Source organism: Zootoca vivipara, chromosome 4 (genome assembly GCF_963506605.1).
Source record: "Zootoca vivipara chromosome 4, rZooViv1.1, whole genome shotgun sequence".
Lineage (NCBI taxonomy): Eukaryota > Metazoa > Chordata > Lepidosauria > Squamata > Lacertidae > Zootoca > Zootoca vivipara.
Genome location: NC_083279.1, coordinates 72,504,959 through 72,521,983, shown reverse-complemented (window position 1 = coordinate 72,521,983; position 17,025 = coordinate 72,504,959). Strand labels below are relative to the sequence as shown.

The window sequence follows — 17,025 nt, the reverse complement described above, 5'->3', positions numbered from 1 at the left end:
CTTGTAATATTTTATGGTAAAGTAGGGCTTAAATCAGATTTGGGTTAATTATTAGACCACTGGAATGATGACTGACTGCTAAGGCAGCTTACTGTAGATTTAGGCCCCATCTGCATTATACATTCCCAGGGCAGTTTAACAATCAAGCCCTCTTACCAGGGAACTCTGGGAAATGTAGTTCTGTGAAGTGACTAGGGGTCTCCCTAACAAACTAGGATTCTTTGGCGGAAGCCATGACTGTTTAATGTAGTATAATACTGCTTTAAAGGTATAGTGCAGATGGGATTTCCGTGCTGCTCAGGTATGCAGGTTTTGTAAGTGCTCAGTTGATGTATTCTGCATCAAAATAACCCTCAATATTATTTTCCAATTTAATCCAGATGTACCATTTCCCAAACAAAAATCTGGTAAATTAAAAAACAACAAGACAGAAACAATAACTCCAGATTAAATAGGGGGTTTGGAGAGAATGAGATAACATTTTGATGAGGATGGTGCCATGTGGATGCTGGGGGGAAAAGGTTGCACTTATAAGTAGTGTCCACAGTTCTGCCACGTGGAAATGCCCTAAATCTTCTTGACTCAGTACTAACTCCAATAAGGCATGAAAGCATTGGAAAGCAAAAGTGTGCTTAAAGAAAGTGAGCAGTCAGAGAGAGAAAAATATCCCTTCTACACATTTTGTATGTTTCTTGAATATCCAAATAGGTTTCCCAATGTTTATCTTAAGGATGCCAGCTCAGTTGGTGGCGTGCTTAATAATGTCGGAATAATGTTAATAATCTCAGCATGTGTACCCTTGCAATATATACTGTTTGAAAATTGTTTCATACTCTTTTAGTCTTGCAGGACAGATAGGTCCAAGAGTTCAGAGCCTGCTTGTATCATCTTGAATGCAGGAAGGGGCTACTTAAGCACACTACAATGGAATTGGTTGTTACGTGCTTACTTGTGTGGGAGGGGGTGGGAAGTATAACCTGCAGCACTATCTCATTCATCACCAGTTTACATGTATAATTCAGAAGTGGTCATGCTTGCATCTGATGACCCAGAAGTGGTCAGTGTAGCAGCAAGGGTACTGTATGGCAGCATCGCTCAGCTGAGTTCCAAACGCTGAATGTTGCTAACGGTGCTTGAGATGGGGAGCGGCGAGACACTGGGAACTTAGTGCAATGGGGGTAAACTGCAGGCATGGTGGCAGGAATGTTGGATAGGCTCCACTCTGAGCTCCCCAACGCCTCCCACTCTGAGGAACTAGCAGAGATGCTCAGTGTTTGGAGAACTGGTGAGCAACGCTGCTCTCCCTGCACTGTCCCACCAACTGCTGCTGCTGTGACTTTAGCATCTCATGGTCACACAGGGGATCCATCTGAGTGAAGTTACCTTAGCATAAAAGATCACCGCATCAGAATAAAATTTAGTTTGCCCTGCCCTCCCTGAGCAGAGTGTGGAGGCCCTCACTCTCCACATGAAGATGGCAGAAAAGATACAAAATACTAAGCAGCTGTGTCAGAAATAAATAAATAAATAAATCCAATAGCTAGTGTAGGATAATACATCGCACTGTAAAATCATCTCAAGGCATTTCTGATTCCTAGGATCTTTGATACCATATTTTGTTGAAGATGCCAAAATGGACGAAGCATATAGAAAGATCGCTGCAGGATCAGGCCAAAGGCCTGTCTAGTCCAGCATCCTATTCTCACAGCAGCACTGTAAACAGAAGTGTGTTGAGCCCAAGGCATAGTCTAAGGGCACATTGCCAAAGCTTAGCAGGTTTGGGCTTGGTCAGTGCCTGTATGGGAGACCTCCTAGAAACATCTTGTATACCCCACTGAGTTCTATGGTGGCTAATGAAATTTAAATGTGCATACACACAGTCTGCTATTCAGCAAATACTATATTATTAATAATAATGTTAATTCGAGGCCTGATGACACCATACAATATCCACCACACAACAAATACTAGCATACCCGTCAACTGCCCCAGAAAAAAATGGGAGATGCCATTCCCCCACCCCCCGTGAAAGCACAGCAGCCATTGGGGGTGACTTCCTCTAGCACGATTTTGGGACAAGATTCCACCTCCCAAAAATGTTTCTTTTCAGGTCTGTGGTCTTGTGTGGTGCCCTAAAACACGTGTCTTTGAATGCCATGCCTGAAGAAAACCCTTTTCTGAGTCTGTGATTTCTCTACAATACCAGAAGTCCAATTCCTACCTTGTGTAGAATAGACCTCCTGATAAGGTTATATCTGTAGGAGGGCCTCACCAGCAGAACTCAGACATCCATTAGATATATAAGGGATCAGGCAATATTTCACATATCCTAGTCCCAAACTATATAGGGCCTTATGCACCAAAACCAGCTTCTTGACCTTACCTAATTGGAAGGCGGTGCGATGGCCTTGTGTTTTTCCAGTCATCCTCTCCTGCAAAAAAAAGGGAGTTGGGTAATTTGCTGTGTTGAGTTGTCACTGTTGTCAAGGTGTAGCAGCATTCCCTGACCAACAGTAGAATTATCACATAACTAGGGTTTTGATCCAAATGTATATGTGTACAGCAGCCAAGACAGTGCTCCTATCCTTGTCAGTTTATCAGCAGTCTTACTGATTAGCTGTTTTGTGAGGAGGGGGCAGGAGTCGATTTAATACTTGATCAATAACAAATATCCTTTTTTTTCTGAGCAGAGCTTCCTGCATACAGCCTTGGAAGGTAGACCAGGGAAGAGCACTTCACAGAGCATTTGTTTGGCCCCACATTTCTCTAGCTAGCAACAGTGGCGTAGCGTGGGGCGTGCAGGGGGGCCGGCCGCACCGGGCGCAATATCTGGGGTGGGCGCGCTCGCACTCGCAGCTCTCTGCCCCTGCCTGGCTCGTTACGCGCTACGCCCAACCTCAACTTGCCCTCCTCGTCGGGCTGCTGCCAAGAGGGCGGGAAGGGTGGGCTTCTGCCCCCTTACACACACACACACACACTTTCGGTGTGTCCGGGAGCGCGCGCTCCTCCCGCAGCCTCCTCCCCAGCTCCCTTTCCGTTCCGCCAGTCTCCGAGCGCCTCTGTTGCTGTTGCGCCCGCCTTAAAGTTTGGCCGGCAGCTCTGGCTCCTCAGGCAGCCGCTGCCGCCAGCTGCGCCAGCAAGCAGTGCCGCTCTCTTGGAGCCGCCGCTGCCAAGCCCGCCTCTCTGCTTAGCTTAGCGCCTCTCTGCTTAGCGCGGGGAAGAGGAGGTGGCGAGGTGTGGGGGAGAAGCGATGCAGGGCTCTCGAGCGTTTCAGGGAGGGCAACATCCTGGGTGCTGCTGCTGCTGCTGCTGGCACGTCAGGGTGGTGGCGGCAGCGCCCCCCTTATCACTAGGCAGGGTGGTGCTGGGGTGCCTGGGCTGAGGGAGGAGTTTCTGGACAAAGCGGGGCGGGGGGCAGCTTCCAGCGCTGGCCAAGTGAGGGGAAGAGGAGCCGGTGGTGCGGCAGGAGGGGCTATTGTCGCCAGGCGAGGCAATGCAGGGGGCACAGCGGGGCCAGCAAAGTCCTGCGCGGTGCAAGGGATTGTGGGGGGGTGCGGAGCGGTCCAGGCAGACAGATAGATAGATAGAGAGAGAGAGAGAGAGAGAGAGAGAGAGAGAGAGAGATCGTGGTTCCGCAGAGAGGAGACATTCCTAGACAGCCGTGTGGGCGGCCGCCAGTCTCGCTTTAGAGCGGGGATGCGGAGGGGAAAGACGGCCAGGTGGCGCTGGGGACTGGAGAGTTAGGACCAGAGGAGCCAACTCCTAGCGGGCGAGGATCCCTTCGGTCCTCCCCAAGTTGATGAGCATTGCTATTCAAATACTGTAGTATGTGTGTTTGGGTGGGTTTCTTTAACTAATCTAGTGGAAGAGACTCGAGTGCTAAAATCCACGGGTTAGGGGGCGCAAATTACTTGCCTTGCCCCGGGTGCTGACAACCCATGCTACGCCACTGGCTAGCAAGAGATAAACTAGATAGGAGTCTTCAGAACATCTGAGGTTCAGGTTAGATCAAAGGATTCTGTTGTATTTTCATAATGCAAAATGCAACGTTGACTGACTCACAGGCATATATTGCAGGGTGTACAGAGCTGCCACTACAGGGAATACCAAATGGAATCTCTGCCTAGAGATCATTCCAGGCAGGAGAGTAGCAAGTGGGAAGCTGAATGAAAGGACGTCCATCGTGTTAGCAGTTAATATTCCTGTTGCGATTCTGCATTATTTGTTGCTGCGGCAGTGAGCGCCTTCCATTTCCCCCACCCTTGTAAAAATCAAAGCTTTGCTGGCATTCCTGTTGCACCTCCCCATAGGACTTGCATTGCAGGAGCATAAACGTTACATTGAAATAATTCCCCCTCCCGATTACCAGATAAATAATTACGCAGCCTCCCCTGGGACTGAAGGCATTTGCTGATTGGTTCCATGTTTTATTGATTAGAGTGCTGTGATGAATCAGCCCCAGAGGAGCCAGCGTCTGGCTGTAAGCAGACGGTCGTCAATGTGCAGAATTATAACGAGTCCTGGCATTCAAGGGCCACCACACACAGGGAGAGCAAACAGGGGGACCACACTGCAAAAGCTCAAAGAGAGAGCCAGTGCTCAGTCTCTCCCTCTGCCCCCCCCCATGACTTTCTGACAGGAAATGGGGACCAGTCCTTAAAGGGAGGCTGGTAACTTTTCCAGTAGCTTGTGATCCATTCCTTAGTGGGAGAAACAGTCAGTTACCAGCAAAAACAGGTATCAATCCCAACTCCACCTTCTTCAACTCAGTGTGGTGCTGGAGGCGGATTGCTGTTTGTTCCAATTCCACTGTAAAGAGTGTGTTTTCCAGGAGAAAGCTGTGGGGCAAACTGATCAGAGTTGTGCTTTCTAACCACAAGACAAGATGAAGTGTGGATGAACCCTAATTTGCATGATAATGAAACTAATATGAGGAAAATATTTTTATCTATAAATACTTTGAACAGCTTGCATCCTACATACTGCAATGAGCCCCTACTCCCCTGTGCTCCGGATCTAGGATTAGGGCCTTAACTACACCATCCATGACTTATGGGGATTTGAGGGATTTCTTAGTCGCTGTCACACAACACTGACTGAGTACAAAAATATGATTCTGAGGTTTGCCCTCCCATCTCATAGTAACTAGGTTGTGTCAACCATCTTGCATGGTACATATTTGGCATATATGATAGATAGAGATGATTAGATAGATAGATAGATAGATAGATAGATAGATAGATAGATAGATAGATAGATAGATGATAGATAGATAGCATGCAGGTAGATTAGATAGATAACCTTATGGTTTAAAAAGCAACATATTGTTGTCCTTTTCCTAAAATCCTTGCCAGGCAGACCATTCATACTGTGTGTGTGCAGTGGTACCTCAGTTTTTGAACGTCTTCATTGACGAAAATTTCATTTTTCAAACGCCGTAAACCTGGAAGTAAATGCTTCAGTTTTCGAACATGCTTCAAAAGTCGAACACGTCACTCATCTTCCATATTTAGTTTTCTGTATTGAGTATTCTGTATTTTTTTGTTTTCGAACGTTTCATAACTTGAACGGTCTTCTGGAATGGATTGCATTCAAAAACCGAGGTACCACTGTGTATAAAGGTAAAGGTAAAGGGACCCCTGACCATTAGGTCCAGTCGTGACCGACTCTGGGGTTGCGCGCTCATCTCGCATTATTGGCCGAGGGAGCCGGCGTACAGCTTCCAGGTCATGTGGCCAGCATGACAAAGCCGCTTCTGGCAAACCAGCGCAGCACATGGAAACGCCGTTTACCTTCCCGCTGTAGCGGTTCCTATTTATCTACTTGCACTTTGACGTGCTTTCGAACTGCTAGGTTGGGAGGAGCTGGGACCAAGCAACGGGAGCTCACCCCGTCACAGGGATTCGAACCGCCGACCTTCTGATCAGCAAGCCCTAGGCTCAGTGGTTTAACCACAGCGCCACCTGGGTCCCTTTTACCACTGTGTATATGTGGATACAAATCTGAATTCAAAATATTGAAGGGTTTGACTCCAAAAGGAGATAATGGACAGGATTCAGTTAACAAGCCCCATCGGCAGAAGCCCTGCTCATGGACTTCCATTTTTGCAATGCAGTTCTCCAGTCCCCTATTGGTCTGAGAACCCCTGGAACAGTATGTGTGGGAAGAGGGGGGTTGTTCTGTCTGGCTAGCAATAATGCATATGCAAATGGAATATTTGTCATGTCAAATTCCACCCAACGGCATTTCTCTCTCCTTCGTCTGGAATTGGTTATAAGGCATTTTTGGGTTGCCTTGGGTAAGTTAAAGTGACTAACAAATTTAATAAACAATAAGAGCATCACATTAAAACATGGAGCTGCCATACTTTAATCTTAACTACTCCCATTCTGATTTCTCCTGGCAGGAGACACAAAAAATGCAGGGGCAGGGGAGACGGACCTTATCTGCTAGAGTGTGGTTTTTTCCTTTGTATTTCTCTTCTTGTATAGTTTGTATGTAATCCCCCACCCCCTATTTTTTGTCTTCTTTCTCTCATCCCATAGGACCTGGTACAGGGATAGCAGGCAATGGATCAATGTGTCTGGCCGTACCACTGTGGCTGTTGGCAGCTTCCGTGCTCTGCCTACTCAGCAAATGTTAATAACATCCGAATTTTAAAAAAAGGAAAAAAATATTAAAAACCCAGCAACAACAAGAACAACACACAAAGCAAAACAAAAAATATGTGTCATACAGGAGACAGAGCAAGAGAATGAGAGAGAGAGAACGGGGGAAAGGACAGTTTCTTTCACAATTTTATGTGTACCGCAACAAAGGGGGGAAATTTCAGTGAAGAAGATTCAGCAACATTTATTCCAACAAACTGTTAAGTCACTGACCACCCAGGAGTAAAGAAGCCTAGATGGATCACTCTATGGAGACTGGATCCTGCCAAGGATGCCAAGATGCTGTAAAAAAAGAAATATCAACAATGAAATTATTGTTATTCTCTCCATTCCCTCATATCATTTCCTTCCTTCCTTCCTTCCTTCCTTCCTTCCTTCCTTCCTTCCTTCCTTCCTTCCTTCCTTCCTTCCTTCCTTCCTTCCTGGAAAGAGATGGCCTTTGCTTTGGTGTTGATAGTCACAACATTTTGATTGGCATGCTCATTTCTTAAACTGATACTTAACCTTTTCAGATTTCTGGCAAACAGTGATGCAAATTTCTGTAGCATACTGGTGTCCCATGAAGAAACTCCATGTGGTCCTTTGTATGCTGCTTCCCCTATTAAGCTCTCCCATATTTTCCTTTGTACCTTAAGCCCACAATGTTTTGATTATGCCGAAACATACCAACATTACTCATCTGCCCTCTTGTTCTTAACAGGCCTCGCTTTCTCTCATAAGTGTGTGTGTGTTCACAGACGGGCAGGCATGGGTGTATCTGTGTGTGCGTGTCTCTCTCTCAAAAGCATGCAAAGGGGGCAGCCCCTGTGTACATAAGCTCATCATGCTGTAGATAATGACTTGCTGTGTACATGAGTTCAAACATTAGCTTGGATGTGAATGCAGGGGAGCAAGGACATGAGCAAAGTCTTCCCCAGCAAAATTTTGCCTTGACTTCTTTTTGTGATCCCAGTTTTGAGGAACTGATCCTTAGCCTTCTCCTGTTCTCCAACTGAATTCATCATGGTAGCTTTCAAATGGAACGTATATATTGTCCCTGTGTATCTCTTCAGTTTGCTTTTATCAGAGCAGGACTGGCGAGCCTGCAAGGCCATAGATAGCCAAGTCCCGAAGAGGCTGCTGAATGAATTATATGAAGATTTGAGGGTGTCAAAGTCTGGAATGAGAGAAGGTTGAATGAGATTAGATCTATTACATCTCACAATGTGGACAAATGTTTGGTAAATTTCTTGTAACTGCACAGCCCATTGTCCAGAAAGCTTGTTCTATCCACTGCCCTCAGGCAAGGCAGCATCAGGATCTGCTGAGTAGCTTGGTCAAGGCCAAGCAGGCTCTGTGCATAAAAGACCAGTGGTCTGGAGTCAAAGAAATGAGGGAAATCAACAGAATCCAGGAGGTTCAGCAGAAGGTTCAGGAGGAAGCCAGAGTGATTAACTTTGGGACAAAGAGAAGAGTTCCTGAAGAAAGGCTGCTGCAGCCTGAGATCAGAGTTTCCCAAATTTGGGTCTCCAGCTGCTGTTGAACTACAGCTCCCATTATCCCTAGCTAGCAGAACCAGTGGTCAGGGTTGATGGGAACTGTAGTCTGAAAACAGCTAGAGATCCTGCTGTAGATAGTCAACAAACGATATTGCACCAGCCACTGCTACTTACAGCATGTGTAGCTTGGCTACACAAAACCCTCGCATTGCTCTGCCCCTTGGTCTTTATCCTCCAGCCTTTTTGCTATGCTTAACTTGCACTGGTGGGCATCTTTTCTGTGTGTGAACTGAAATAGACAGGGTCAAAGTCAGGTGTGCCTGGTAACTGGGAGATCTCAGACTTCATGGGACGACTAGAGAAAAGCAAAAAAAAAAAAAGCCAATAGAGTGACCCCTCTCCATTAGGGATTTTATCTCACAATGGTTCTAAAATTATTAATTTTGTGGTTAGTAACCATTATGACCCCTGAGCCTGAGCAGCTTTCCATTCTTTTCCTCCTCTGATTAGAAATTTCAGGAGGGTGCGCTGTACTCAACACTCAGCAATACATAGCCATTCTATAAAGCCAACTTTCTTATGACTATGATAAAAAACAAATAGAAATCTGCCAGAAAGAACAAAGTATTTCTATTACTACCATCATTTTGACTTTATACCCTTCAAATAACCAGAAATACACTTTGTTTGAAACTTAGGAAAGCCTTCTCTCAAAACCTGAGCAGAGGTCTTGCAAAAGGAAGTTTTAAAAAGGTTTGACAGGCAACTACTATCCACTTGTTGTTTTTTAGTGTAAACTTTTTCTGTGTTATTTTTTACTGTGGTTGGCTCTTGGCATTCTTACCACAGAAGTGCAGGAGATTAATTGGACACTCATTATAAGTTGCAGATGGAGATGGAGAAGAGATTGTGTGTCTCAAGCCAGGTCACTAAGAGGAGTCTGTGCATCCCTGGCGTGAGTTGGAACCTTATCTTTCAGTAATTGAGTCACCTTTGTTTAGTTCAGTACTTTACTTGCACTGGTTTGTCATTGACAATTGGGCATGCAATTCCCATTCCTGATGCCAAATATCTCAGAAAGGGCAAGCTGAACTACTTACGAATTTCTGGCCCAAAGAGGATGCCTTTAATTTTTAGAAATTGCAAGTGTAACTGGCAGCAAGAATATAACATGAATATAATATGCCCATGTCATGTGTTGATTAAAGGAAAACGAGTGCCCTTCATAGCTTATTGTCAATTGCCTTTTGCCCCAGCCACAGATTTGGTTAGCCCTCACAAGTGCAATCCAATTGTATGGTCTCAGCTTATCCATAAAAGGGGTGGGTTCCGAAAAACAACACTAAGATTGATATAAATGCTTCTTTCTCTTTGGGGAATTGTAGATTCCTCATCTACAAGGATGCAGTGGGAGGGATGGAGGAACTGCATAAGGGAAATCTACTCTCTTAAATTGCCCAGTACTCCATCCATAGTTTTCATTCCACTGAATTGCTAAGCAACAAATCTCTCCTTTTCTCAATCATTTCAAATCAGTATAACTAAACTGTGCCATCAGCAGTTGTAGCAGCTGAGTAGTTCTAACCTGTAATGCAATTCCTGTATTAGCAAAAGTGGCCATTTGCGGTTTGGAAATACAGATGTAAAGTGGTGTGTGTGTGTGTGTGTGTGTGTGTGTGTGTGTGTGTGTACATGTGTGTATGCATGCTCTCACACATGCATTAAGTCCTTCCTTTTACTATAATGAGTACCAGTCATTTACAAAAAGCTCCCTGTAGCTCCATGCCCACACAGCAAGACAGCTCTCACCTTGATCAACAGCATGGCAGAATCCCCTCCTGCTGCTTTAGCAATTTATTTTCGCTGAGGTCTGCAGTTTGGGGCAGACTCAGGCAGTCAATTAAGCAGGCATCCAGGCTTCTCAGTACCATCCTTCCAAGACTTGCAATTTACTGTTAGACAGTTAGTATTCCGTAAAGGTAGGAAGCGGAACAGAGAAGTAAGGGGTGGTTGGAGGGTGAGATAGCAATACAGACAGGAAATAGCATTCAGCTCTTGGGGAATACCCAACACTGAATTTTGCTACAGTGGCATGGGTCTGGCGAGAAATAAATTTACAAAGCAATCCTCCCCACACGCACACACATGGTGTGCCTTGCAAAAAGGCAAAAACTGCTGCTGCTGCTCAGATAGAATGAATCTCCAAACCACAGTTTAGTTTCAGAGAGAGAGAGAGCTTCCTCGGCACTCACATAGAAAATTGCTCCTCATGCTTGTGTTTCGCAAGTAAGGCTGAAAGCCTATGGTCCCTAGGAGGACATCACATGAGATAACTCAGATATGCCCATCTGACTTCTGACACAGAGATTCAACATCAAAGAGGACAATTCAGAGTGGGATGAGCCTCCCGCTCTGACAGCACCGGCTCCTTCAGTGCTCTGACCTGACGGATATCAGAGCTCCAGTGTTGAAAGGGCCAATAGGGGTTTGCTGAGAAGCAGCCGGGGTCCGAAGGATCCTGAGCCCTCCCAGTCAACTTCCAAGAGTCTCTAAACCTCTCTCTCCACTTTCCCATTGGAAACAGTGGGAAGAAATGTTAAACAAACAAGCAAACAAACCTGAGGCCTGGAAACGGAGGGTTATAAAAGGTGCCCCTTCTCTCACTTCCATCCTTCTGGCAAAGCCTGGTAGGGCATTGGCTGAAGTAGTTAAACCACATTTCATTTCACACACACACACACACACACACACACACAGGATTGCAACCTAAGTGTTCCAGACCACTACTGCAAGAAGCTACCATGTGGACTTGACAAGGTCACCATGCAGGTCCTTTGCCAACTATGGTCACCAAGCTGGATCATCCCAGATGATTTACTCCACATAAGTTCTGCTTTCTGAAAACTGTCTGAACAAAAGTACTGCTAGTGATTTGGGCAACACTTCAAAAAGGTGTGCTGGTAGAGTGTGTGTGTGTGTGTGTGTGTGTGTGTGTGTGTGTGAGAGAGAGAGAGAGAGAGAGAGAGAGAGAGAGAGAGAGAGAGAGAGAGAGAGAGAGAGAGAGAGAGAGAGATTGGCTCACTTGCCATGGCTTCTGGTAGTATGCTGTTTACAGAAGTGGCATAAATACCTTGTAGCAAGGGATAGGATTTATTTGCCAGGCTTATACATATAAATGCATGCAATGAAATCCTGCCATGATCATGAGAGTAAAAACACATAGGAGGAAATGACTCTGGGGATATGATTTTAAGTGGGAAAGTGGTGGATGAGGGAAGTGTTGAGTACCCCACTGGTTCTCTACTCCAAATTGCTCCTTCTGAATCTGTTTTTTTTCCCATACAAGAAGCAGCTGCCAGAATTTTATTGCACATTTGCATGTAAAATGCTCCTCTACCCTGAGCTTTAAAGAGAAGTTTGTCAATGTTCCTGAGTTTTATTTTCAGACCTGAAACAACTTATCCTTCCCAACACTACTGGTATTGAAACTTGCCAGAATTCAGATATATGATTCCCTATTTAATTACCGGTAATTAGTTCATTAATAAATTAATTGCCTTATACAAAAAGTCTCAAGGTGACTGACAATGAAATAAATAGTGCATTTATTGTGGCTTGGTCCCTGGCCACGGATACAAATTCCATTTCCTCATCCCTAGTGACTGGTTTGCAATCCCTTTTTTTTTCATGCAGAAAAGTTGTCAGAAGATCACTTTTCCCCTTCACTTTGCCATAGCGAAGTGGTCCTTCTGTAATATGGCCTTCTGAAATAAGCCCACAATTTACTTTTAGCATTTTTCAGAATCTAGATAATTTTACTGTGAAAAGATGCTATTTTACCAGCCCAAAAATGAAGGGACAATTCACTTTCTGGTGACTTGCAACTCAAGAGCACCCATGCCTCTTTTCCCTGTGATTTAACGCTCCATCCCTAGTAACTGTTATTTAAAATGATGAGTCCTGGGAGCAACCAGGACTGGTAAATGTGCTATAAGGACAGCCCTGGAGTCCTCATAGGAGTCCCAGTCTCCACTCATGGTGAATTCTACAGCTGTGTTCCAACACAAGCCAGAGAGGACTGGCAGATAAGTAGGCCATACCAGCTTCCCTGCCACCCCCTCCCCAACAGTGATATTAAGAGAGGTATTTGGATACCCAGAAACTATTTGCGGACAAAAGAAATTTCAGCTAGGAAGGGAGGTAGCTTAGGAACTGAAAAGGGCATCTTGCGATGTATCTGTTCCTTCCAATGCTGGTCAGATATTAAGAAAGCCAAGGTCAAGGACAACTGGAATAATTGATAACTCAGTGATATCTGGACTACTGTATATCAGAACCACCAGTGCATCTGCAGAAATACCTGGAGGTATTGACTGAAAACCATGATGAGCAAGCAAGACTTAAGTCTTTGTGTGACTTGGTGACTGCAAGCCATACATCTGTTCCTGGAATGGAGTTAAGCTTCTGCTTTGGTGATTCTAATAATTGTTGGCTCTTCTCATCCCTTTGTCAGGACTTTTGGGATGTGAGCACACCAATCCAGTAGAAGTTTTGGTCTATTAGGAAAGAAACTAAACCATATTCATTTCCCCCCCTCCCCCACAAAGTGCAGAATCCCTCATCACTAACATTGTTCTGTGTCAATGCCATATCTGCTCTTTAGCTTTGCTTTGGTTGGGTCATTCACATAAGTGTTGGGCTGAATGCACTGTTTGGTTATTGTAGAGTTGCTGATAAACACTGTGCTACTGGCGGCAATGTGTGTTTTTTTTAGGAAAAGAAGACTCAAATCTTATGTTTTTTAAAGTATACTTGTAAAATAACAAAAAAATAAAAAAATAAAAACACAGGGTTTTCCTTAGACAGGAGAAGATGGGCTGAAGCAGGAAACAGGAGAAAACCGTCAGACTTCATGGCTGGAGCAAAGGAGTAGGAATCAAAATTCCCCAGGGCTTCTGCCACTGACTCATTATGGCACCTTGGTCAACCCTTTTTTCTGTTCTATGCCCAAGCTTCTCTTCTGTGTGATGTGAAAGGATTCAGAGGCACTTTCAAGAAAGCTTGCATGGGAGTCACAAAGCTTCTAGTATTCTCTAGTTAATGTGAGAATGGCAGGTGGTAATTGTTTTGGAGGAATAAGAATTGTTTAGTTTTTTTGTCCCTACTCTGGAAACTCAAATGTTGCTTTTGTGCTTCCTGAGAACATCCTCAGTTCTCACTGGCCCCTGAACACTTCTGTTTTGTTTTTCATTAAGGCCACTAGGTGTTCCCAGGAGTCAGAAAGAACAAGAAACTTTATGGTGGGGCATTATGGTGTTTCCACTCTTTCCTCTCGTGTGGTCCCTGCTTCCCTGTTTCCTTCCCCCCCCCCCTCACAGCCCTAAAAAAAAAAAAAGCTACAGCCTGTCACCGTGCCTGCGTGGTGATTCAGAAGGGGACAGCAGTTCCTCAAGACTGTAGGTGTAATCGTGTTTGATTGATGGAAGTTTAACATTTAGTGTTATAAAAACAAAAATACAAAAAAAAAGATTGTATTTCTTCTACGAGTTTGTAAATATACGAGGGTGACATGAAATGTCCTGTAACATCCATGCAGAGGAAGAAACACTTAGGTATTAAGATGACCCATTACTTGCTAGCAGATTTCTAACCTTTCCCCAAGTGACTGAGGCTTAAAAGGAGTGGGAGGCTTGCCTCTTCCGCAGCATACCAAGAGAGCATGGAGGCAGCCATCCTGGAACATGTGAACTCCAAGCATGATTGGAGTGCGCCATCATTTGTATGTGTCTTGCTATGCAGCAAAAGAGTCAGCTACATATGCCTTTAAACTACCAAGGATGTAGGTCTGAGGGTCATTGTGTACCTTGACAGCTTGAATATTTCCAGCCCACAGCCTTGGAGTTTCAAAAGCTCTCTCCCCAACATGCTGTGTGCATATTTGATCCTTTTAAGTGGTACCACTTCTGAAAGTCAAGGATACAGTTTGGACACCAATGAAGGCAATGGGAGTTTGGTCAATGACTTCAGTGGAAGTTAAGATTTGATGCCTTTAATTCAGTATTAACTAAGCAAATGTCATCGTTTTCATCATGCCTCTAGATCACTTTAAAGAAAAAAAAGACATATAATATTTGAGGCCACGCCAGCGTTTTCAGGGGATTAACGGACATTGAATAACGGGGGTAGAGACAGGCTGAGATGCCTTAGCTTTCAGCCACACCAAAGGAAACCTCCATACATCATCATGTACTGCAATTCCTTTACACCTTCTCGTGAAAGATTCCAAGTGAATGGAGAGGACATAACTCCTTCTGTACACTTGCTAGTACAATCTACTGCAACAGTTCTAACTCCAACGACTGCCACAGTTGACGTCATCATCGCACCTGATATCACACCAAACTACAAACATCCAGATGTCCTGTGAATGTAAATTTCTGGGTTGTTACTTGTGGGATGCGAGATATGGACGCTTTCAGTCTCCCTTTTGAGAGGGAACATATATTTCACTCTTGCTTCAAATTCACAGAAACATGGAAATAAATCTTCCACAGGAATGATGATGAGAAAGGTTTTTGAAGTGGAAAGCATGTGGTTTCTGGAGAATAAAATTTTGGTCAGGTGTTCAGTGACTTTCAAAAAAAAACTATGCAAGACTGTAACCCTTGCATGCACATGCATTAACAAAAGGTGATTGAAGAGGGGAGAGGGAAAGGAAATACCCAAGTTTTTGTTTGTTTGTTTATAGAGCTATATAAGGATGTCATCTGTTCATGGGCTACATACGGTAGAGACTTTCCCCCTCTTGTGAATGACAAGTATGTGTATTTCAAAGAGGCTGCATTTATCTGTCCCTTTAAAGATCTGAAGACATACAGTGATCCTGATGGGAAAATGTGATATCTTTAAATGCTTAGTTATTACTGTGGATGTTAATCTTAGCAAATAAACCAGAATCTGTGAAAGGCATCTTCCTCTCTTGAGAAGTAATTAGCCAGTGGTGGCAGAGAAGGAAGGTCACATGTTAGAAGGACAGGAATGACTTGAGCCAGTCCAAGGCAAGGTTGTCCAACAAGCACATCAACGGAACCAGTCAATGCAGAACTTATTTCCCCTGATGTGGTGCCATCAGTTAATTGAGATGCCATCCTCCAAGCACCACAAAAGAAACCTTCACAAGTTATGCTACAGAATGCACCCCATCCCACCCCACAGAAAGAATTTTTTTTTTTAATGTAGATGACATGATAAACAAAAAGCCATTTTGAATTCAGATGCTAGTTCCTGGAAATAAAGGTATATAATTAAGGGTGCGAAACAATTGGCCTTGTGACTTAACCATGCACACTGCTCTATTCATGTATGCCGGGGACAATAGATACCACCCTGAGTTCTTTGACGAAAGGGTGGAATGAAAATGTAAAATAAAATATAAAATGCTGCTCAGTGGCGATATCTTGATAGGGTTGCAGGAAATTCAAAAAGTATGGAGCATCTTCTGTCAAAGTGACTTGTGGGGTTAGAAATATGTCCTCTGCCTTGGTTGCTTCTGTAATTCCTAGTAGCTCAATTAACTTAATTAATCGGACTTCTGTTGAGTCATGGTTTAACTTGGCCCATTCATTTTAATGGGACCCAAGGACAACAAATGCCATCTAGATTCAACCCTATGTGGAACAACCATAGCCTACAATACATGGAACAACAATATGCAAGGAACATGGCCACCTAACTACTATTCACTGAAAGCTAGAGTGTTTTCCTTCTCCTGAAGTTGTTTCATTTGCTCCCCGCTTTGGTCAAAGGCAGACATGCACTTGCATGGCGACACATGCAGATCCCACCACACCACCATCCCTGCTGCTTCCTGAACTACGACCACCCCATTACCTCACCCACCTTCTCCCCACCTTCCCCCATGGCACATGCAACCTGATGCAGACTTGCTGGACGTGCTGTATAATAAAAGTCATAAGCTTTGTGGCTTGTGGTGAGCTCCTGCTAACAAGAAAAGGGTTATGCAGACCAGGGCAGGGAGAGGGTGGTAAAGTTGTCTCCAGCAACTAACCGGCCTTTTCCATTCCCCCATCTGCAGCCAAATTTTTCCTTTGGGTCTCGGGGAGAATATTCAGTCCCTTCTTGCTGCACTGCTGGGCAGTTAGAATTCTCCTCATTAACAGTGTTATATACATATAAATATATATATATATCTATATCTTTATATATATTTTTCCCCAGCACCGTAGACATGATCTGAACTTCTCTTTAATGAAAATGAAAACACGGCCATTCTATTTTATTTTATTTTATTTCTGTCATTTTTTCAACAAACAAACAAACCTAGGTCTGTGGAAGAAAATTTTTAAAAGCGCAGTGTGTGTGTAAAAACAAAAAAATGACAAAAGCTTTTCTTTCTTTCTTTCTTTTCTCAATGTATTTAACTTCTGTTTTTGTGTCTCTGTTTATTTACATCTATGAATGCTCTGCTCTTTCTGTGGTCTTAAAAAAAAACCCACAAAAAACAAAAACGAAATAAACGTGAAAAGGAGGAGCTGAGTCTTCATTTCTTGTCATGTCTATGTTTATGGGGAGGGGCTGTGTCACAAAATGGAATGGGCAGGAATGGGGAAGAGAGCAAATTCACCCATCCCCCTTACTGTTGCTATTGTTTACTGTTTATAAAGCTATTATATAAAGTGCTATACATCTCAATTGCGCCATATTCACGAATAAAAGAAAATGACATTTTATTGTTTCATTAAATAACATCTATTTACAAGAATATCTTTCCACCCTGTTTCTGCTTCAAAGGACCTGGGAAGCCTGAATGTCTGTGATCACAGTCCAGAGAATGGTATGACTTTATCCGATTGAAATCC

The 17,025-nt window shown here is 44.0% G+C and overlaps 1 protein-coding gene across 1 annotated transcript in view; it reads left to right on the top strand.

Moving 5' to 3' along the window:
* LSAMP (limbic system associated membrane protein) overlaps positions 1 to 10,377 on the top strand; it is a 445,759-nt gene extending 435,382 nt beyond the window's left edge. Inside the window, exon 7 of the mRNA XM_035114576.2 lies at positions 6,546 to 10,377. Coding sequence (XP_034970467.1) covers positions 6,546 to 6,643 — 98 coding nt within the window. The 3' untranslated portion in view covers positions 6,644 to 10,377. The remainder of the gene's footprint in view (positions 1 to 6,545) is intronic.
* The last annotated feature ends 6,648 nt before the right edge of the window (positions 10,378 to 17,025 follow it).